General features: G+C 35.3%; 4 protein-coding genes across 6 annotated transcripts; 3 read left to right on the plus strand and 1 right to left on the minus strand.

Annotated features, from left to right (window-relative positions):
* Positions 1-2098: 2098 nt before the first annotated feature.
* Positions 2099-4037, plus strand: LOC127249361 (uncharacterized). Its single transcript, XM_051272118.1, has 5 exons — positions 2099-2287; positions 2444-2555; positions 3274-3354; positions 3431-3529; positions 3615-4037. The coding sequence occupies exons 3-5, from the start codon at positions 3321-3323 to the stop codon at positions 3872-3874; spliced, it is 393 nt and encodes a 130-aa protein (XP_051128075.1). The 5' UTR covers positions 2099-2287; positions 2444-2555; positions 3274-3320; the 3' UTR covers positions 3875-4037.
* On the minus strand, positions 3944-6294 carry LOC127249360 (pentatricopeptide repeat-containing protein At4g02750-like). The gene has a single exon (XM_051272117.1). The coding sequence runs from the start codon at positions 6077-6079 to the stop codon at positions 4085-4087; it is 1995 nt and encodes a 664-aa protein (XP_051128074.1). The 5' UTR covers positions 6080-6294; the 3' UTR covers positions 3944-4084.
* A 4434-nt stretch (positions 6295-10728) lies between these two features.
* On the plus strand, positions 10729-12860 carry LOC127249222 (28 kDa ribonucleoprotein, chloroplastic). Its single transcript, XM_051271931.1, has 4 exons — positions 10729-11253; positions 12080-12181; positions 12286-12558; positions 12643-12860. Exons 1-4 carry the CDS (start codon positions 10834-10836, stop codon positions 12691-12693), a joined length of 846 nt encoding a protein of 281 aa, XP_051127888.1. The 5' UTR covers positions 10729-10833; the 3' UTR covers positions 12694-12860.
* A 252-nt stretch (positions 12861-13112) lies between these two features.
* Positions 13113-21752, plus strand: LOC127249221 (DNA mismatch repair protein MSH1, mitochondrial). Of its 3 annotated transcripts, none has more exons than XM_051271928.1 (22): positions 13113-13511; positions 14799-14946; positions 15070-15167; positions 15625-15700; positions 15886-16005; positions 16397-16444; positions 16559-16623; positions 16742-16827; positions 17590-17754; positions 17869-17978; positions 18052-18157; positions 18252-18327; positions 18428-18486; positions 18627-18694; positions 18884-19057; positions 19207-19413; positions 19492-19748; positions 19846-19989; positions 20072-20138; positions 20238-20537; positions 20612-21241; positions 21320-21752. In XM_051271928.1, the coding sequence occupies exons 1-22, from the start codon at positions 13396-13398 to the stop codon at positions 21539-21541; spliced, it is 3342 nt and encodes a 1113-aa protein (XP_051127885.1). In that variant the 5' UTR covers positions 13113-13395; the 3' UTR covers positions 21542-21752. The 3 variants fall into 3 exon arrangements, with proteins under 3 accessions (XP_051127885.1, XP_051127886.1, XP_051127887.1); XM_051271929.1 differs by having other exon boundaries at positions 13114-13511; positions 14817-14946; XM_051271930.1 differs by lacking the exons at positions 13113-13511; positions 14799-14946; positions 15070-15167 and having other exon boundaries at positions 15639-15700; positions 15869-16005.
* The last annotated feature ends 1777 nt before the right edge of the window (positions 21753-23529 follow it).

The following is a 23529-nucleotide window of genomic DNA, read 5'->3' on the forward strand; positions in this document are numbered from 1 at the left end:
TTCCCCGAAACCCCCTCTAAAGAAACATACCCTATATATATAATATAAAATTTAAATTAAAAAATATATAATATTTTAAAGTTAAAATATGATTAAAATATATAAAAAAAAATTTAAAAAGTAAAATAACATAAAATATAGATAAATAAAAATGAAAAAATATATGACATTATATCTTACACGAAGAGAATATTACTTCATATACAGCACGTTTGAAATGAGTTTAGAGGGTAGAAGGGAAGTGAGGTCTACTTTGAGAGAAAATGAAAGTACCGTCAACTCATAATAAATAGCACACCATTTGCTCACAAATATAGTTGCCGCGGACTATCAGCGGTCTGATCGAGAGAAGGATTTAAAAATATATAATTAAAAAATTTATTAAAAAATAATTATTATATAATACAAATAATTATAAATTTACATTAAGATAATTAAATAGTTTACTTAAAATTTTAATTATAAATTATAAAATTTAAAATATAATTAAAATGTATATCATTTTTTTTAGAAAAATAGACAAATTATATGAGAATAAAAAAAATAAAATTAGACTTTATGTGGACAAAGAGAATATTATTTATTAATAGAAAAAATAAAAAATTATTAAAATAATTTTTTTTAAAAAAATAAAATATCACAAAATTTCTCTGTCTCGTTTAAAATTATTCATTTCATTTGACACTCGATATTTAAAGAAATAGAATTCAATTTGAGTTATAATATTATTTGATTATATTTTTATATAAGTAACATTATTGATAGTTTTAAAATAAGAATTAATATATAATTAAAATAAATTTAAAATATAAGTTTAAATATTTGAAATATGATATCTTACTAAAATATACTCTCCGTTCACAAACTAATATCCTATTTTTCTATTTGGAAAATTCACAATAATTGTCTTAATTTTATTTTTAAACATAAATTTTTACTTTTTTTTATCCTTTATTCATTTATAAAAGGGTAAAACTGTCATAATTGAAAAAAGCAGTTATCTAAAAAAGTTTGAATAAAAAACTAAATAATAAAAATAAAATATTTATTTATTTATAATTAAAATAAATTAATTTTATAAAAAATAAAAGTTTTAAATATGTATTTATTGAAAAAAATTAGAAATAAAAGAGTTTTGAATAATTCATATATGATATATGTTGTTATATAATATGAAGTTAATTAAATTGATTATATAGAAATTGGTATATTTTACCAACAATATAAACTTGTTAGTTGAAATAAAAAAATAAAAAATAAAAAACCTAATTGAAAGATGATGGAAAGAGTATTAAAATACTTAATATTACCTATGTCCAATTTGAAAGTAAATATTTACTTATACAGAGAATTTAAGAAATAATAATATTTTGATTGCAGTAGATAACTAAAAATAGTGTCAAAATAATTTTACTCTTATTATTTTATAATATAAAAATTATGATGAGATGGTAAAATAAAGCTTTGTTTTTATAAACAAAATTTCTAACACATTTTTTCAAAAATGTTATTAATTATACATGTTCTTTATTTTTAGGGTGTGTTTGTTTGGGGATTGGATTTTAAATTTACTATTCATCCCATTTTTTTCTCAAAAAAATATCAAATCAAACAACTAACTTTCATTTCTTATATTATACCAAAAATCAATTTTACATTCAAAATATCACGTCAACACCTATTTATATCACATCATACAATTATTCAAATTCAAAATTTTTACAGTTCAAATCCCAAACAAACACACCCTTAGATTACCTATAAAATTTTTTATACTTTACAAAAAAAAAAAAAATCAAATCACAAAACAAACACGTTCTAAAAATATTTTAAAATAATTATTTTGTAATTAAATCTTTTAAAATAAAAATATAATTTGTGAGTGAATAAAAAAATAAATAAAAAAATAATTTAAAATTTTCCAAATTTGTTGCTATTTAAACAAAGCGTGTGTGTGAGTGAGAGTGACCCCCACCCAAAGGCCAAAATGAAATCCGGCAGTTGACCCGCCGACCACATCGATCGAATGAACCTTCCTTTCCCTTGTGTGAGTCGGGCCCCACCGCATTCTCTTCTTTTTCATATTTGACTTGCCTTGCTTTGTTCTGTTTTGTTTTGTTTTGCTTGTTCTTCACATTACGCCTCCTCCCTCCCCTTCCTCCTCTTTAACTTTTGGTTCCATCCAAGAATCATTCATTTTAATTTCTTCGAAGAAGAAGAAGAAAGACGAAGATTCTTCGATTCATCTCCCCAAATCATCCATCAAAAGGAAGGGAACAAAGATCTAGTAAGTTTTTAATTGTTGTTTCTGTTTTTGCTCTTTCATGGTTTGGTCGATCTGGCTTGGGTTTTGCTTATGTTTGTGAAATTGATTGATTGATTGGTTGATTGATTGGTTCGAATTGTTGGAATGAATGAATGAATAGTGTATCCGAAAGTGAAGGTTAGGGTGCAGTCGCAGAGAGACGAGGCTGAACGCTATTCCTATGAGAAAACCTCTCTAGAGTCCCTCAAAGCCTTCCAATGGCTTTCTCTCAATCATTCCTCTTCTTCAGGTCATCAATCACTCTCTCAACATCATACACTTCTTCGTTTTCATCTATCGATTAAAGATTCTTTTGGTTGTTCTATCATGCTTTTCAGTACTGTTTCCTCTGCTTCTCGAATGTTCTGTATTGTTCTTCAATAAGAACAGCCATTTGCATAACCTTTAGGCAACCTTGTTCATAACTCTCCGATGTGATTTTAAAGACTCAAGTATAAATTTTCCATTTACTTTATAAACTGCATGGCGTCCTTATACTTTGATAAATGTTGCATAAAACCCCTCTTGTTATTTCAAAATACAACATAAATTATTTATTTTAAAAGTTGTATACTCTTACATTTTAAAAGATATTGCATGAAACTCTCCGCCATGCAAAAGAATATAAATAAAAAACTATCTTTTCGTCATATCCCACAAGAGAGGTTTCATGTGGTAGAACATTTTTTAAAGTACAAGATAGTATTATGCAATTTTTAAAATATATTGATAAGATTTTACGCAAAATTTCGAAATTACTGAAAAATTACGAGCAACTTTACCTAACATTTAACTTGGGAATTTCGAACAATACTGCTCAACCATAGTATAAGTATGTTGAATTACAAGATAAATTTGAATCCATTGAACATTATATGCTGAACTTCACATAATCCAAATGCTAAGAAACTTCATTACAACTTGCAGTTTGTTCCTAAAAACACATTTTCATCGTTTCGATGCAACAGATGAGTCGCCTGTGTCCGTTGCACGCATCCCTCGCTCTTACGTCCCAATGTCTCCGCCACCATCCTTTCACACGTCCAAAGGTTTGCTACCCGGCCATACTATTCGATTGCGCCTTATATGAAATATAATAGCTAACACCGCTTGTTGAATCCACAGAACAAACTCAGAGGAAGAACACTGCTGCTGCAGTCGAGGACCGTAAGAGTGCCAGAGCAACTTCTGCCCCGCGCCCACGCGCAGTTTTGTCGAGTCCAGGTATATATGTAGCTTGTGTTCCACCTCTATATATGCGCGCACGTACGTAGAGTAGAATTTGATGTGTCTTGTTCATTCGATTCAGAGAACGATTTGATCATCGGGAGGAAGAAATCGCACGCCAGAAAAGAGCAGCTTCCGGGTCTGGAAAATCGCAACAGGCACGCACAATGCAAGATTCTCCCTAAATCCGTTGCTTTCGATTGCTCTTCACCTGCACGCGGATATAACAAGGAATTAGTAGAGCCAAGAAGCAGTATTCGAGCAAAAAACAGAGCTTCATCGGATAGTTCGACCAAAAAAAAAGATGAGAAAAAGACCGCCCCAAGACCTGCCCCGACTTGAGTTTGGACAAAAATGTCGACAACATTTGTCGAAAATTTTGGAACATACAACGTTTGCGTGGTTTGTTGATTGCCCTTTTTTTTTTAGCGTCGAATGTAAGGTAAGACGGTTTGAACGAGCCATTTTGTCGCAATCGAAAGGCAGAAATGAAACGTCGAATCTATTCTACGGCGAATGTCGACAGAGTTTAAAAAATACCCCTCCAATGCTTTATTCATCAGTTGTTGGGATGTTTTCCGTATCTATCTCTCGGTAAATCAGCGACAGCACGGCGGATATGCTATCGAAGTTGGGATGTGTCCTGTCGCCGGATAGAAATACATTTCCCGTAACGCTCGATTCGACCCAACTACAGCCCGGTTGCTTCTTCACGCCGTTCTCTTTCATTCGATTCCACACACCGTAAGCTTCTCGCCTCTTCCCGCTGGCGAGATACATTTCAGCAAGAATCATGTACATACCTGAGTTTGACGGCTCCATCTCCAAAATCTTTTCTCCGGCGATCTCAGCGATTGAAAAATTCTTATGCATTCGACATGCCCCGAGTAAAGCTCCCCAAAGACTTGCGCGAATCTCTAGCCCACCTCCTGTCATTTGATTCAAAAGATCAACGGCTTCGTCGATAAGGCCGGATCTTCCCAACAGATCTACCATACACGTATAGTGCTCAGTCGTCGACTCCAGAGAATATTCGTTTTGCATAAGATTGAAGTAATGTTTTCCATGGTCGACGAGCCCGGCGTGGCTACACGCAGAAAGAACACCAACAAAAGATATTTGATCGGGCTTCATATTCGCCGTTGATCGCATCTTTTCAAACATCTCTATCGCCTTCTCGCCATGGCCGTGGTGAGCCAATCCGCATATGATCGAGTTCCACGTAATCTTGTCGTGGCTGGCCATGGCGTTAAACGTAAGTAGAGCGTAGTCCATGTTGCCGCATCGAGAGTACATCGTAACAAATGCATTACCGACAGGAACAAAAGAATCAATCCCTAGCTTGACAGCTTCCGCGTGAATTTGTTTTCCGAGGTTTAAGGACGGCAAGTTCGAACATATAGTTAGAGAGCTCGTAAACGTCGATTCATCAAGATGGAAACCGTACTCCTTCATTTCGATAAACAAATTCACTCCATCTTCGACGCGACCATTTTCGCCTAATCCACATATAACAGCATTCCATACAGTCGTATCGCGACAGGGCATCGATTCAAAAACTTTGACGGCGCTTTCGACCTCTCCCATATCGAAGTATCCAACCATGATATTCGTACAAGAAACGATACGGCCAAATGGGCTTTTCTCGACAATGGCGTGAGCTTCTCTCGCCAAACCGTTCTTGACGAATCCAAAAATGATCGTATTCCACGATTTTTCACATTTCTCCGGCATCTCCTCGAATAGCCTCAAGGCATCGTTACTCCTCCCGTTACACACGAACCCGTCTATCATTACACTCCATGAATTCCAGTCCTTTTCCGGCATCTTGTGAAACAAATCCTCTGCATTTTCGACAGCTTTGTTTTCTACATAACCACCTATCATCGTATTCCAGGCTTGAATATCCTTTACCGGCATTGCATCAAAGACTCGCCTTGCTTCGACAATCCGGCCCGCGCCTAAAAATGCTTTCACTATAATAGTCCATGACGCGACGTCGCGGTTACTCATTCCTCGAAACAACTTTACAGCCTCATCCAGCTTCCCAACTTTAACTAACCCTGCAATGATCAAATTCCACGAAACAACATCTTTCGACGGCATCGAATTAAACATCCTGACTGCATCATCGACCCAATCATTATTAACATACCCTGAAATCATCGAATTCCAAGTTACAACATCCCTACACGCCATGGTTTTGAAAACAGCTTCAGCTCCTTCAACGTTCCCGAACTGCATTAATCCGGCGATCATCGTGTTGTACGAGAATGTATCACGGACAGGCATTTGGTTGTAGATAAACACAGCCTTTTCATAAAGTCTGTTCTGAAAATATCCTCTGATCATAGCATTATACGAGACTGTGCTTCTCTGAGGCATTTTGTCGAACAGGTCTTGTGCTTCTTCAACAAGACCACTTCTCATGAAGCTTGAGATCCTTGAATTGAATGGCCTCAAGTCCACCATAGCCGCGAAAGTACGATACTCGAAATTGCGTCTCGAATTGAGGAATTGTTTGAGCGCCCGAACGACATGTTCCATTACCTTGCAACCATTAAGAAGACACCCAAAGACTCATTTGCACTTGTAATTGGATCTCACCATTGCGATTGCTGTGGGTTCCTTAATTGTCGAATGAAGCACAAAATCACAGTTCGTAGTTAAAAGCAAACCAAGACATATATATATGCACATGTAATAAGAGAGGAAGTGAGTCACAGATTTACTTGAGCAATTCATTGTGCGTCGTGTGTTTGGAATTGAGATGTAAAAATTTTGAAATTTAATAATAGTATAATATTATATAAATAGATGTGGATTTAATATTTTGAATATAAAATTATTTTTGAAGTAATAAAAAAAAATTATTTTTAATTTTGATTTTTTTTAAAAAATTATTTGATGAATAGTAATATTCTGGTAAAATATTACAAACGAACACACTAATTAATTTGCTCAACAATACTGCCACGCCAGGATTGCTAATGCCAGAGCGGACACAGAAGCTTTTGTCTATTTTGCCCTCCATTTGTAAGGTAATTACTAGTAATTTTTTTCCTTTTACTATTATACAATTTATAAAATCATTTTAAACAAAAAAAATCAAAAATCAAAAATAGTATTTGTTTCTTTTACATCCATACTTGGGTTTCTATTTGAATTGAAAAATAAGAAAATCTCACAAATATCTAATCATATATCATTGTAATATCAAATTCAAATCAATTTTTTATTAAAACTTATCAAAAGAATAATAGCAAATTTTATACTATACTATTTTGTAAAAAAATAAATATAGTACAGTATAACTAAAATGTATCAATGTTGATCTCAATATATTCAAAAAAAAAAACTCATCAATTTTAGCTTAATTATAAATAATTTCAATCAATTTTAGTCTTATTATTAAAATATTTACAAAAAATGATGATATAGACATAACGGGGTTGACGTGATAGTAGCCGGCCTGAAAACAATACGCTCGTGTACAAATTATATATGCCTATGTTATAACATGGCTTTGTATAATTATGCGCGCTCATGTTGTCACACGGTCGTGTTTAATTGTACACGACCGTGTATTTATTTGTTTCGGTCTAAAATTTTATTTTTGTTATATTTTTTTAGAAAAAAAAAAGAATTTAGAATAGATGATATAATTGAAATGAAAAAAAAAAAAATAATAGTAATCCTAATATAATTAAAATGTAAAAATTTTTATTCTAATATAAAAAAATTCATAAAGTGTATTATATTAGAAGATTTTGCCCATAATTTTACTATTAACCAAAATCTTTCCACAAAAATCCAATTAAACATCGTATCAACACTCTTTATATTGCATTATACAATTATTTCAATTTAATTTTTTTATTTATTTTTTATTATTATTCAAATTTCAAACTTTCAAACAAACATACTCGTCAATTTTAGTCATATTATAAACAAATAACGTGGATGGATTTTGATCTCACCATTCAAAAATACATCATATAAACACACTCATGTTTGTGGAAGGATTTTGGTCTCACAATTAAAAAATTAATAAAAATTACTAATGTAGACGTAACGGGATTAGCAAGAGAGCTATACATAAAACAGTCGAATTGGACTTCAAAATTTTCAAATTGATACAATTTAATTTATTATATTAATTATTTTAAATTTAATATATATTTTATATATATAAAAAAATATAACCAAAAAAACAAAAATTTAGATCAAAACATAAATATATATGATCATATACAATTAAACATGACCGTAAAATAACGTGAGTGTGTATAATTGTACACGGCCGTGAGACAACATGGACGTGTATAATTGTATATGACCATGTAACAACTTGGAGATATATAATTTTACACGGCCGTGTGACAATATTGACGTATATAATTGTATACGGCCGTATTATTTCAAGGTCAACAACCAAGTCAACCCCGTTACGCCTATGTCAACAATTTTCATTAATTTTTGAATGGAGGGACCAAAATTAATGAAAATTGTTTATAATAGGACTACAATTGATAACTTTTTTATATTGAAACCAAAATTGATATATTTTAATTATATTAAGACTATTATTATTTTTCCCCATATTTTTTAAAAAATTAAATAATGCAAAATTTCCAAAAATAGTGTAAATAAAGCCTAATGTAACGTGTACGGAAGCTGACATGCTCGGGGCCTAGGCCATGCCCGCGTTGAGACCCAGATCAGCCGTCCCCTGTGCGCAATATGTCTGGGATATACGATATAGTATGAGAGAATAATGCGGAACACGTACTTGCACCAAGATATATGCCGTTCATTAGCCGTACAGGACAGAGGCTTGCACGCATGAGACGGACTATGACCGAGAACCTGGGGCAGGAATGTCAACACGTGACAATACTCCCCCACTTCAAGTCGCAAAAGCACTTGTGCGATACTACTAAGTGCACTGAGGTTGTTTCTTGCGCCCTCGGTATGCCTCAAGCGTCACTCCGTTGACCCTCTTCTGCATACCCTCATTCTTTGTGCTCACCAAAAGCCAACGAGGTCTTTTGCTATGGACAACCCACAGGCGACCCACGTTCCGCCGCTCGTCTCCGCACACCATCCGGGACATCCTTTGTTGCAGCTTGTGCATTTTTCACCCGAATATCGTTCTTAACATGGTTTTTCCCTTACGAACAAAGCTCGGCCACATTGGCCCACCAGCAACATCGAGCATACTCCCCCACCTCAGGAGTACTCCCTCTCTGAATGTCCAGTTCCTTTGGGAGATGCTCTTCCTTGACGTACCCACAGACATGCTCCTCCACCGAGTAATGCCCCGCTCTGTCGCTTCGTTTGCCACCAGCGTCAAGGTGCTTTGATGCCATATATAACGTGTCTGGAAGCTAACACGCCCGGCACCTAGGCCACGCCCGCACTTAGGTTTAAACCAGCCGTTCTCCTATGCACAACACGCCCAGGATATACCATACAGTATGAGAGAATAATGCGGAACACGTACCTGCATCAAGACATATGTCGTTCATTAGCCGTATAAGATAGGGACTTGCACACATGAGACGAATTATGACCGAGAATTTAGGGCAGGAATGTCAACTCGTGACACTAAGGTTCTCTCTCGGCATAATTTTTTAAAGAGATTTGATAAGGTGGAGTTTGATACTTCCTACTTACTTGTAAGGGTGGATTAAGTTGGATTATTTGCAAATATATAAGTATTTAGTATTTTATTGATTAGTGAATATATGTAAAATCATTTTGATATTTTTTTTTTTGTATGTTATGTATATCATTATATATATAATGATATATTTATAGTTTATGTACTTTAAGCGAGACAAACCAAAATAATAAAAAATAATATTTTCGAGATGAAAAAATAATTGTTAACACAAAAATTCAGCCCCAATTTCGGACAAAAATCACCCCATTTGGACAAATGCAATCGACACCCCAAATTCGGTCGATTGAATGGAAGGATTTTTTTTTTTTTTTTTTCAAAACAGTGTATCAAACATCAGCGGTTGTTACCGTGCTGAATTTTAAACTCAGCGCTTTGCTGGAAAGCACATTGTGAATTGACTAGCAACACGTAATATTATTACAAATAACACATTGTATATAATAATATAATGCATAAACTAACAAATACAACTGTTGATTTTAATACATGATATACTCTTATACAATATATATTATGAGTGCTGATTTAAAAAATTAGCGCCGTGCTAAATTTTTTAAATCAATCGTAACCATTCTCATCAAACAACAATTTTTCCCACCATAATCGCCCTCGACCAGCACGAGTGCGGGACCGTTCCCATCCACAACTGATTCTAAGAGCTCAAGTTACCTCATTCGTCTCACAAATAAATTTTTTGGAAATTATTGGGGAATCATCACTTTAATTTTCTGCATTATTTATTTTTCTTGCATTTTGTAATAGAAGATGTTTTAAATATAGAAATATTTGTTTTTTAGAAGAAAGATACAAATAAAGAAGTTTTAATTAGGTCGTAGGCGATGACTTATGATTTTATATGTTATGTGGTGAATTAAATTAATTATATTTGTTAAATATGCTTTGATTTAATAAATTTTATTTAAAATAGAAAAATATCAATTGTTATTAAATAGACCAAAAATGAAAAATAAATATCAATTCGGCATGGATTGGGTGCTGAATTTTTTAATTCAGCACCCATGGTGAACCTTATAATATGTTATATATAATTATATTAATTACATTATTTAATTATATAAATTAAAGTAATTAGATTTTAAGCAATTCAGTACGTATGCTGAAATTAAAAAATTTCAGCATATGATCCTTCTCCATATCAATTAAGATGAGACCAAATGATTATTACTATATATATATATATATTGGAAACGATATTACAAATTTTGGTGTGTGAAGAAAGCAGCATAAATGTATTTATTTTGTAAAATAATTTTAATGAGTATTTTTTAACATGTATAAAAAATTATATAAAAAATATAAAAATAATAAATATATATAATATATTAATATTTTTTAAAAAATATGCATGTTTATGTTTTTTTTTTTTTTAAAACACCGCACCCTTAATTCAACTCCAATTCCAAGTAATAAATAAAACGCACTTGTGGCCAAGAAAATTCCACCACCAGAAAAGGCCAGTTATAATAAAAACCTTATCCCGCAGATATCTCTAGTTTCCCATTCCATTGGACACACCACAATCTCCCTTCCCCTCCCCACTCCCACTCCCAAATCCAATTCCACCGAAAACAGAAACAAAGATATATCAACAATGGCTGCCACTGCAACTGCAGTCGCCTCTTCCTTTTCCACACTGAAGAAATGTTGCATAAGCTCCAAGAGCTGCTCTCCCAACCCCAACGATCAGTATCCCCTCAGGGTTTCGTGTTCCCGACCATCATTACCACCACTGCACCATGCATCACTTTCCACCTCTCATCTTAGCCTTGAGTTCGCCCCCACCACCCCCGTTACCACCAACCGGAGGGCTTACCGGATAGCTGCTGCCGTCGCGCAGGAGGAGGCGGCGGCGGCGGCGGCGGATTTGGATGCTCCGGCGGAGGCCGAGGCGGCGGAGGACAATGGTACTGGACCCAACACTAAGCTTTACTTTGGGAATCTGCCGTACAACTGTGATAGTGCACAGCTTGCTGGTATTATTCAAGACTACGCTAGTCCAGAGTTGGTTGAGGTAATGATTTTAATGTGGTCTAAAAATGTGTTTGTTTCAATTGCTTTCATTGTGAATTTGGGGCTTCTGCCATTTGAGGATCAGTAGAGTTTTGATGACTTCTTGATCAGAATTTTTATTGGAATTGGAATCGTAAGAGGATCAAGAAAATTTGATCAAGAATTAATCGTGGTAGAATTCTTGATCAACATTTGTAGTGAACGAATTCACCAAGGATAAAAATTAGAACGAGCTCCAGTATACGTTGTTCGAGCTCAACTCGAACGTGTTATCGCCACATACTTGACTCAGATTGTTTAGAATTTAAGCTAAAATAGTAGTTCGAGCTCCACTCGTTAGACTTTAATCAAGCTCGAGTTCGACTTGACTTATATATACTTCTAATATATAAATTAAATATATTGAGATTATTTACACTTTGCATCATTGTATAAAAGTATTCTTATATTTGTATAATATTCTGTACACTAGTATTTTTGTCACTACGATTTGATATGATAATTAATATTAAAAAATCAACAAGCAGTAAATGTGATTCGAGCTGCACGGAAGTAGTACAATAAAATATTTAAATTTTATTAACAAAAAAGACTTTGATATAAAATTCTATATATTATATTAATATATAAAATAATACAAATATAACATCATTAACGAGCTCAGCCGAGCCATCCTCGAGCCGAGTTTATTTCTATAGACGAGTCGAGTTAGGTTAAACTTGACTTGCGGGCTACTGGTTTCGTTTAACAACTCTAGTCGAAATTGGTCTTAACATACTACAAGCCCTTGCGGCATGTTTAAGTTGTGGGATTTTACAAAAATGTAGGTTCTATACGACAGGGAGACGGGCCGAAGCCGAGGTTTCGCCTTCGTGACAATGAGCAGCGTGGAAGAATGCGATGTTGTAATCGAGAATCTTGATGGAAGAGTAAGTATCAGAATCTCTCATCTCTGCAGCAGCAATGTAGATAAATAAATGGCTCTATACCATTGTATTATTTTTTTGTTCTTACAAGTCAATGTTTGCCACAGGAATACGGCGGTCGAACCTTGAGAGTGAACTTCTCAGACAAACCTAAGCCGAAAGAGCCCCTCTATCCCGAGACCGAGCACAAACTATTCGTCGGGAACTTGGCCTGGTCTGTCACATCTGAAGGCTTAACACAAGCTTTTCAAGAGTATGGGAAAGTGGTGGGAGCACGGGTTTTGTATGATGGGGAGACGGGGAGGTCGCGCGGATATGGTTTCGTGAGCTATGAAACCAGAGCTGAAATGGAAGCAGCGCTCGAAGCGTTAAATGGAGTGGTACCAAATGTTTTTGTCTCGAGCCGTCTTTTTGAGGCCAATTCTTTTATTACATCTCTATGTTTGTTTTTGTCAATTTTGTAGGAATTGGAAGGGCGGGCGGTGCGTGTAAGCCTCGCGCAAGGGAAGAAGTAGCGGGAAGAAGTAGCGGGAAGAAGAGAAAGTCTTCGAATTTTTTATTTTTTTTTTTGATGTTGTAACCAATCCTGCATTGTTTAGAGAATGATTTAATGGCCTATTTGATGCCTTGTTGATGTATTTGTTGCTGCAATCTCATCTAAAAGTTTAAATTTAAAAGAATATATATATATTTAAGTTTAAAATCCATGATCAAGACTGCTTTAAACTCACAGGAATGTACTAGGAAGAAATGCATATGTTTATTGTTCATCATCAAGAAATTTCGACCTCGTACCATGTCCTATTCTGAGAAATGCATATGTTCATTGTTTCTTGACCATAAAGAAACAGATATTTTGGTGTCCCAGCAGACCCAATTTGTATTTCCTGGATTTCATTAATCACCATAAACTCGATCGACGAGCATTTCTTGATGCCGTTACGGACCCTATTTAAGGTTATTTTGTAAATAAGATTCAGTATGTCCGAACCAGATAACGGGGGATTCGAATCGATGCCGTACCAACTGTCCCTGTATAGAAAACCAAAAAGCGAATTTTCAGTTCTCCATTACCATTACAGAATACAGACCTCTTCTTCAACTTATTAGCTCTGGCGGGAAGAGGAACTGCTGCCTCTACTCTACTACCCTACCCTACGCTCAACTTCTCTGTTTTTTATATTCTCTTTCCTTGGCGCACACTGCCCAAGGCAGCTATGCACTGGGTCACGGTCCGAAACGTCGTCGTTCTGGCCCCGCGATGGCGGTCTCTCTCCTTCTTGCTCGGCCCGCCCCTCCGCCGGAGTTTCTTCCCGTCGGCCCCCACGCCACTGTACTAAATACATCACTTCTCTATCTCCATTGCTCTCTTGCCTTTATAGAATGATGTGCTTTTTTTGTTTTTCACCGTCGAATGTTTTGTTCTTTTGGAATTTGGGCTCTGGTTTCTTTGTACACTTCGTGTATTTAGTTTGGGAAATGTGTGGTTGGGATTTCTCTTGTGCCTGTTGCGAAACCATTGAAAAATTCGACTGTGAAATGAATCAACTGACAGAGTTCGGCGTTTGATTGTGGGGTTTGCTTAGAATTTTGTTTTGTTTTTGTTTTTTTTGATATATAAATAATGGCTGAAAACTTTGTGGACATTAGAAAAGATTGGATTGAGATTCTGTAATTCTGGGCTTTCATTGCTGATATCTATCTGTTGCTTGTTGAGAAGAACACCAAATCAATAGGGTGTGTTTGTTTGGGGGTTTGGATTTTGAGTTGGTATTTGAATAGTAAAAATTTTGAATTTGAATAGTTCGAATGATGTGATGTTGATGTGATGTTTTGAATGTAAAATTGATTTTTTAGTATAATATAAAAAATGAAAAATAGGTGTTTGATTTGATGTTTTGAGAAGGCGAAAAAATGGGATGAATAGTGAATTTAAAATCCAATCCTCCAAACAAACACAACCTTAAGTCAAACAATAATGATTTTTATCAGCTGTAGAAAAGAAAGCTGATGCTTAAGGGATGTAGAGTATCATACCACGAGTGATTCGGCTGATTTCTATGCCGGACGAGGCCGGAATAGGGTTCTATACATTCTCAAGGGTTTAATATATTATGTTTTCGGCAGATCTATTATCATTTTTTGCATGTCGTCGGAAATTTAATATCTTTTTTACTAGAGGGATAGCTCTTAAAAGACAAATCGCCTATCTTTTCTTTAATCTTAGGATAAATAAGCTTGGAAGGAGCTAATTGAAGCTGTTCAAGGATTAGCCATAGAAACAATGGCATCCACTCTTTTTTGTTTCTTTCTTTGTAATTATGAATGATGATTCTTTGATTTCTGTTTGTGTATTATTGTACCCTTCTCGAATTTCTTGCAAGGAGACAGAATTAAGTTGCAAACGGCAGATTTTATTTCTATGTTCGTAAACCGCTGCCTTTGTGTAGGTTATGCTTACAATTTTCACTTTTACCAGTTTGGAAAGCACAAGCATTTGGTGAATGATTAGGAGAATTTGATTACGACTTCTATTTATATAGTTATTTATTTTTATCAGTAAACTTGTAGCTATATGCATGCATACTTTTATCTTGAAAGCTATATTCAATAATTACAGCTCATTCGCCTTCAACAGTATCAGGCGGTCTGAGCTCATTTTTTGCTTCAAAGACCGAAAGCTGTATACAAAGTCTGTCAAGAAAAACAAACAATTGAAAGTTGTCCTGCAAGAGAAAGACCATTATCATGTCGACTGGTGGAAGGAGGTTGGATAATATATACATATATATATATATAAATGTATATCTGTTTTGCCTGATTTACTAAATAAACTTAAGCTATAAATCAATCTTCCCCATAAGTTTAATCAGGCTGTTTTATGGTTTCAGAAAATGCAAATGTGCAGAAAGCCTTCTTCTACAGTTCTGGTTAAAAGGCTTTCGTATACCAATTTGCTTGGTGTTGATACTAACTTAAGGAATGGAAGGTGCTTTTTAAACTCGTTTTTATCAGTTTCTAGTTTTAATCGTTCTGTGCTTCATAGGTGTCTCTGATTAATAAAGCCCGCTATGATGCTTTATAAACTCTTATAATTTAGTGTTGTGAGAGTGCTTTTCTTGTTTTGTTTTGGTCTGAAAAAATTCATTCCTTGAATACTTGCGTAAATAATTGTTTTCTTTTTCTAACCTCGAAGATAAGTGAAAAAAGGCTTATAATCACATTGCACAGCCTTAAATGTTATTTTTTCTATTTCTGTGTTTGAGCATTAGTTATTTTTTATTCCCTCGTATCTTCGATGGGAATTTCTTATGCCACATGTCCACAGAAACAATGCTACACTTTAATTTGTTGTTTTCGTGTATTTTTATTCACGCCTGCTATATTATCTTAAAATTAACCAGATGTCTCATGTTTTTAAAGCTTCTTTGTTGACTGTATTGTAGCCTCAAAGAAGGAAATCTTAATTGGGAGATGCTGCAATTCAAGTCAAAATTTCCGCGTGAAGTTTTGCTATGCAGAGTATGTTTACATGCTTTTTTCCTTTCCTGGATATTGTTTGTTTTATGTATTCCTTTCCAACGACATTTAGTTTGAATATAAAAGTGAGCTTTTAAGCTATCTTTGTATAAATACTTGCATATGAATCTTACTAATATGATGCCTTACATTGTTTTACACCCTTACCAGTTGCTACTTCTTTTAAGGTTGGTGATTTTTATGAGGCGATTGGTTTTGATGCCTGCATTCTTGTGGAATATGCTGGACTAAATCCATTCGGTGGTCTACGTTCAGACAGCATCCCAAAGGCTGGTTGCCCTGTGATGGTACTAAGTCCTAAAAATCTCTATGAAATACTATGACACTAGTTTACGTACGCCTTGGTGGATTAGGAAGACTGAAAATAGTGATGTCGGTACTCAATTATATGTCAAAACCTGACATCACAGCCATGCGAACAATTTGGAGATTCGGAAACTATCTTCGACATGGCAGTTATCTTATATTCTAGCTGCTCTGGTATTACTGGTAGCAAATTTGTTTTGGATAGCACTTTACGGCTCATTGGAGAAGGAGTACATTCTTCTGATGTTTAATTTGGTTTGTTTTCTTCTTGTGAAGATTACAAAGCACGCCAACCTCCTAGGATGTTTTCCTGTTTCCTTTCCATGACAGGGTCGATTAGCTTCTAAATTTTGATGTTTATTGTTCTTGCAGAATTTACGACAGACACTGGATGATCTGACACGTCATGGCTTCTCAATTGTAAGTAACATGCCTTTATATTTTCTGCTTTTGCCTAAAACTATGAGTTTTCTATAAGTTCAATTCAAATTGGGAAAAGATAATGTGGATTTGTATTCGATTTCCAATTTGTAGTGCATAGTTGAAGAAGTTCAGGGTCCAACTCAAGCTCGCACACGTAAAAGCCGGTTTATATCTGGGTAATTTTGTTCCATCGATGGCTTATTTCTATTTATTATACTTATTAGTGCTGTGTATGATTATTGTCCTATCCTCGTCGTATTTCCAAGCTATGTTCTGATGTTGAGTGAATTTCAGCCATGCACATCCGGGAAATCCTTACGTGTTTGGGCTTGTAGGAGATGATCATGATCTTGATTTCCCTGACCCGATGCCCGTGATAGGTATGCATTAACAGATTCTCTATGAATAAGAATTTTGTCTATCAAGGCCTGTCAACAAATTCAATTTCGAGTTGCTATATTTTAGCGTTGATAGGTTCTAATACTTCCTCCGTCGATGAAAATTATGCTTGTATGACTAGGCACAGAGATTATTCTCTCAGTCCATTCGAAATGTTTACATTTTACCATTTTCATCTTTACAAATACTACATAGCTCTTTTATATAAGTCTGACCACATTATATATTCTAAATACCCTCAAACTTATACTTACTTACATCGATACTATTACATCAAATAAAAACTCTAAGAACATTTACATCAATACTATTACATCAAATTAAAACTCTAAGAGCAATAAAAGTCTTTTACACACAAGTACCATCGGTTACTATTTAAATACTATTATTTCTTATTTCTTACAAAAAAAGTAAATGTTAACTTTTTGCTTGGACCGAGGGAGTATTTTAGTGTAAAAATAAAAATTATGTGCAGATATTTTGGAAAATTCTTTAAGGAATGAGTTTATTCCATAGTGTATGTATGATCTAATGACAATGGAAAAGCTATTATTATGTGTTAAATTAACGGTAATTTTTAAGTAGACGAGAAAATTAGTAGCTAATATGGTATAAGTATAAGTTTGTCTGATGGGGAGAGTGTAAAATAGTTGCTGATGCAATGATTGTAAAAATTTTAATGTGAAATATATACAGAAATAGAAATGATATTATATTCGCTGAACTTGATTTTTTTGCTCAAGGAATATCCCGTTCGGCTAAGGGGTACTGCATGGTTTCGGTGCTGGAAACGATGAAGACATATTCAGCTGAGGATGGCCTGACTGAAGAAGCTCTGGTTACGAAGCTCTGTACCTGTCGGTGCCACCATTTGTTCTTGCACACATCGTTGAGACACAATTCCTCAGGTATACAATACATTCCACATCGATTTACTCAAAGTAAAATTGTAACTCGAAGTTGTGAACTGAGATACGAGGCTGTTTATATTCTTTGATATCTGTTTAGATATATTCTTACAGGAACTTGTCGGTGGGGAGAATTTGGCGAAGGTGGGCTGTTATGGGGAGAATGCAATGGCAAACAATTCGAATGGTTTGATGGCGATCCGGTGGACGAGCTTTTGTACAAGGTTGTGATAAAATATTTGCTTGGGCCTCTTAGGTACTTTCTTCCGAATGATTCATTAATTTGTGATAATTCAGGTGAAAGAGCTTTACGGACATGGAGATGATATAACATTCAGAAATGTTACAATTGCTTCCGAAAATAGGCCAAGTCCTTTGCACCTTGGAACGGCTACGCAAATAGGTAATCCTAAATAAATACACCGTATATTTATTTTCATAATTTCTTGTTTATGTAATAAGTCCTTGTTTCATTACATTCGATTCTATCTTCTCAGGTGCAATCCCAACCGAGGGAATTCCGTGCTTACTCAAAGTGCTGCTTCCATCAAACTGTACGGGCCTTCCTGTAATGTAAGATTAAGAACTGACGTGGATCTATTGCTTCATACTTGGTGAAGCACACATTTTAAAGATTTTAAAGATTTTAGAGACAGCTGTTCTTCTCTTGTAGGTATATCCGGGATCTGCTTTTAAACCCTCCTCCCTATGGGATTGCATCGAAAATACAAGGTATGTTGTTATTATTACAAAGAATCACGCTTTTGTATCCACATGTCGCCTGGTTAACTTTCATACCGAAATTTGTTAGTAGTTTTGTTGCATCCTTACAATTTTCTTCTAGTTATGTTTTTTCTTTCCTTTCTTTGCAGAAGCCTGCAAACTAATGAGCAATGTAACATGCTCGATTCCTGATTTCACATGTTTTCCTTCAGCCAAGGTTCGTTCTTTGTCCTTATTCAGTACTAAACTCTTCAATTCATTATCCGACAATCAAAATATATCTAACTTTTAATGTTGCTTCTATTACATAATTTGGATTCAACTTCTATTCGTACGATATTTGATGCTGTTACGAAATCTTTCTTCGGTTGCTTGTGTACTATATATATACTTTGGCTACCTGCAGCTCGTGAAGTTGCTCGAGTCAAAAGAGACTAATCACGTTGAATTTTGCAAGATAAAAAGTGTTCTCAATGATATATTACAACTATACACAAATTCAGAACTCAACCAAATTCTTGAGCTATTGATGGACCCGACTTGGGTGGCTAGCGGATTGAAAGTCGAACTGAAGACATTAGTAAGTGAATTTTCGGATTGAAAGAATCAATGTCGGAATTGGCTCATTCCTCATGTTTCATTGTGTGCTGTTTTGATATCCTTTGGTTTTACCGGTTTAATCATTATTGTTTTTTTGTGGACGTTGCGCCGTGCTTAATGTCATTCCAGGTGGATGAGTGCAAGGCAGCTTCTTGTAGAATCGGCGAAATTATCTCACTAGAAGGAGAAAGTGACCAAATGATAACCTCATATAGTGTTATTCCGAACGAGTTTTTTGAAGACATGGAATCCTGTTGGAAAGGCCGCGTCAAGAGGTTTCATTTGGAACAAGAATTTGCCGAAGTAGACGAGGCAGCAATAGCCTTATCAAAAGCTGTACGTCTTCTAAGCTCGTCTAGTTTATGACCCTATATGTATATATATATGTGAATTTGACGGGATATTATTTTTTAGATCGAAGAAGATTTCCTCCCCATAATATATAGAATTAGAGCTACAACGTCGCCACTCGGAGGGCCAAAGGGAGAGATACTTTACGCCCGTGAACACGAAGCCGTGTGGTTCAAGGGAAAACGTTTTGTGCCGTCTGTATGGGCCGGGACCCCTGGGGAGGAACAAATAAAAAATCTCAGACCGGCCTTCGATTCCAAAGGCAAAAAAGTCGGAGATGAATGGTTCACCACGGTAAAAGTGGAGAATGCTTTACTCAGGTACCCGATTGCTTGTTATTACAATGAACGATCGCTTTGTAGTACTTTTGTGTTTTTTGTTGCCTGTTTCTCCAAGGATCTTCCGATTTTCTTACAGATACCACGATGCCGGCGACAAGGCGAGGGCAAAAGTTATAGAACTGTTGAGAGGATTATCAGCTGAGCTACAAACAAAGATCAATATTCTTGTATTTGCATCGATGTTGCTTGTTATTGCGAAGGCTTTGTTTAGCCATGTAAGGTTAGTGATCCATCTCGACTTTTTTTGAATACGAGGTCGATTCGAGGCGTCGGTAATAAAGTCTGTTCCCAATTTTATCTAGTGAAGGACGACGAAGAAAATGGGTTTTCCCTACTCTTACTGAATTCGACAGATCTGAGGCCGGTCATGTAAGCATCGGCCGATTAATTAAAAGGGTTCGATTAATTTCTATTAAAAGGTTGTCGAGGGTCAGTTGGTTGACGTTTAATTGTGGTATTTTTGTGCAGAATACACGGCTATTGCGTCGAGCTGAGGGCATGGAGATCACGGGGCTATCGCCGTATTGGTTCGATTCAGCTCAAGGTGGTGCCGTACAAAACGATGTGAATATGAAGGCGTTGTTTCTACTGACGGGGCCAAACGGTGGCGGGAAATCGAGCTTGTTGAGATCCATTTGTGCCGCGGTGCTACTGGCAATATGCGGATTCATGGTGCCCGCGGAATCGGCTGTTATCCCTCATTTTGACTCGATTATGCTGCACATGAAATCCTACGATAGTCCCGCAGATGGAAAGAGCTCGTTCCAAGTAAGAATTCCGTCGCTTGCCTTAACCCTGGACGTATTTCGGGTTTAGAGTTTATAAATTCGATTTTTTCTCAGGTCGAAATGTCTGAGATTCAATCTATTATTACTCGGGCTACTTCGAGGAGCCTCGTGCTGATTGACGAGATATGCCGAGGGACCGAAACGGCAAAAGGCACGTGCATTGCGGGAAGCGTCGTCGAATTGCTCGACGCCGTTGGTTGCGTCGGCGTCGTCTCGACGCATCTGCATGGAATCTTCGATTTGCCGACGAAATTGAAGAACACCGTCTTCAAAGCTATGGGGACCGAGTGTATTAACGGCCAAACAGTCCCGACGTGGAAACTGATCGACGGGATCTGCAAAGAGAGCCTCGCGTTCGAAACAGCTCGTCGAGAAGGCGTTCCTGAAGAGCTAATTCGACGAGCGGCGGAATTGTACGACGCCGTCTACGCAAAAGATCGAACGTCATCGTCGCCGGAGAAGTCGAAATCGAATGTTTCGACCAAACCCAAGCTGCGCGATTCAGTCGAAAACTTGTGTAGGGAAGTGGAAAGCGCGGTCGTTAGCATCTGCAGCCAGAATAGTCGAGCCGGCGATGTTAAATGTGTTGTGATCGGCGCAAAGGAGCAACCGCCGCCGTCGACCATCGGTTGCTCGACTGTCTACGTAATTCTCCGACCAGACGGGAAACTCTACGTCGGAGAGGTATCAATTTTCCGGTAGCTTCCTTTTTGTCGTCGTTTTTTTGAAATGTAATGTTTTTTTTTTTGTTTTTTTGTAAAGACGGACGATCTTGAGGGGCGCGTGCGTGCCCATCGGGGAGGCGAAGGAATGGAAAGCGCGGTGTTTTTGTATTTTTTGGTGAGCGGAAAGAGCGTGGCTTGCCGGATTGAGACATTGCTGATCAACCAGCTGGCGAGCCGCGGCTTCCGGCTGGCTAACGTAGCTGATGGGAAGCATCGGAATTTCGGTACTTTGGAGGAGGCACGAATATTGGTCCGATGAGGTCCTTTCATTGCCGAGACAGTGTTATGTTTTGTGTAGAACCTTAGATTGCAGCAATTTTGTGTTGTGCTGGCTGCTCCTAGATCTCTAGTTTTTCTATGATAATTCGGGATTAGTTCAATTTTAAAAAACAAAATTTCATGTAAAATATTATATTCTGTTACGAATATGACCCAAACAAATATTTGCAGAACTTTAACAATGACAAAAATAAGAATGACAAATTTAAAAGACGATACGCGGCTCGGTCTTTAACATAAGCAAAATATTAGTATCTTTTAGGATGTTTTTGGTTATCTTTTTTCGAACTTTTTCCCGCGAAAAATAGTGATGGGACGTAAAATTTGTTATAGAGTTTAGGCATTGAAATGATACTTTTTTACCTTAGATTGAATAGTGCAAAAAGACTAACACAATAACTAATTCACAAGAGCATCTCCACAAGGAACAAAATTTAATTTAAGCATAACTTTCTCACAATACCATTTATTTTCGTAGCAAAATTGTTTATAATCAACCTTAGATTTGAAAAGTTTGCACATGATTAAAAACTAGATGAGCTACCTCGTGTTTTTAGAAAGCATTGTCCAATCTCTTTATTTTTATTTTCTTTTACTCATTTCGTTCCAAAACTATAGTTTGGGTTGTATTTGACACGAGATTGGTAGTGAGTAAAAAGTACGAGTAAAAGAATTTTTTGTCCTTACGAATGTATTAGTGTAAAAAGTAACGATAATTGTGTAATAATAATGAAAAAGTAAGGATAGTTTTATAGTGATATGATTATTCATGGAAATGAGACTATTGTTTTGGGACGGACAAAAATGAGAAACATGATATTGTATTGGGATAGAGGGAGTATATAATTTTATGCAATATTTTTCAAAATCACACATGGCTTATAACCAGTTCTGATTTTATTAATTTTTTTTTCTATTAATATATCTTGAGATGCCTCAAGAAGAGTATTTTTGTAATTTTTTGTAGTAATATATTCATTTTTGTACAAAACAATCGTAGTCCTAACGAAAAGAGAGCTTTTTATTATATTTTTTAAATCATAAATAAATTTTATGGAATTTTAGCACCATCAGAATTTTCAACAAATTGAGAAAATCACAATAAGTTTTTTTTTTTTTTTTTGCTATTTTTCCTTAAATATATTAATAATAAATATACAATAAATATATTAAATTAATACAGTAATTGAACATTAATTATAAATACAGTAATGCAGTATAAATGTGCACAATCCAAACTGGATCAAGATATTGTTTTATAGTCTGATTTAGATGGATTCATTAGACCAAATATTTTAAAGGTAAAATTGTTCATAACTACAGTGTGGTTTCAAAATTTAGTATAAAATCTCTCTGTACTTTAAAAATTGAATGATACTTTTTTATATTTTAAAAAACGTTGCACGAAACCCCAACACCATAAAATCTTTCATATGTGATGAGAAGATAATTTCCTATCTATATGTTTTGCATAGCGGGGGTTTCATGCAATATTTTTCAAAGTACAAGGGGCGTCATGCAATTTTTTAAAGTAAAGTAGGAATTTATGTTCAGTTTCGAAATCATCAAGGAGTTTTATGCAACGTTTTTTAAAATATAAAGAGGAGCCATACAATTTTTAAAGTAAATAAGGGATTTACGCTGAATTTCGAAATTATAAGAGAATTATGGACAATTTTGCCAAATAAACGAGGGATTTACGCTGAGCTAAAATCAATTTGGACTACTTGACTTAAGGCATTATAACAAATATGGTTAACTCATTTCAGCAGCTATAACTAAAATGAGAGAAGAAAAAGAAAAAATGATAGAAGCTATTATTATTATTCAATAAAGTTTGTACAGAAGATGCCAAATGATATTTGGATCTTTATTGAGAATGGAAAAATTGCATGATGGGGTTGATGATTATTGAATCAGAAATGAAGAAAAAATTTACAAATATTGATTCTAATATTGATTAATTGA

The sequence above is a fragment of the Andrographis paniculata genome, unplaced genomic scaffold (genome assembly GCF_009805555.1).
Source record: "Andrographis paniculata isolate CXL003 unplaced genomic scaffold, ASM980555v1 Contig35END, whole genome shotgun sequence".
In the NCBI taxonomy this organism is placed as follows: domain Eukaryota; kingdom Viridiplantae; phylum Streptophyta; class Magnoliopsida; order Lamiales; family Acanthaceae; genus Andrographis; species Andrographis paniculata.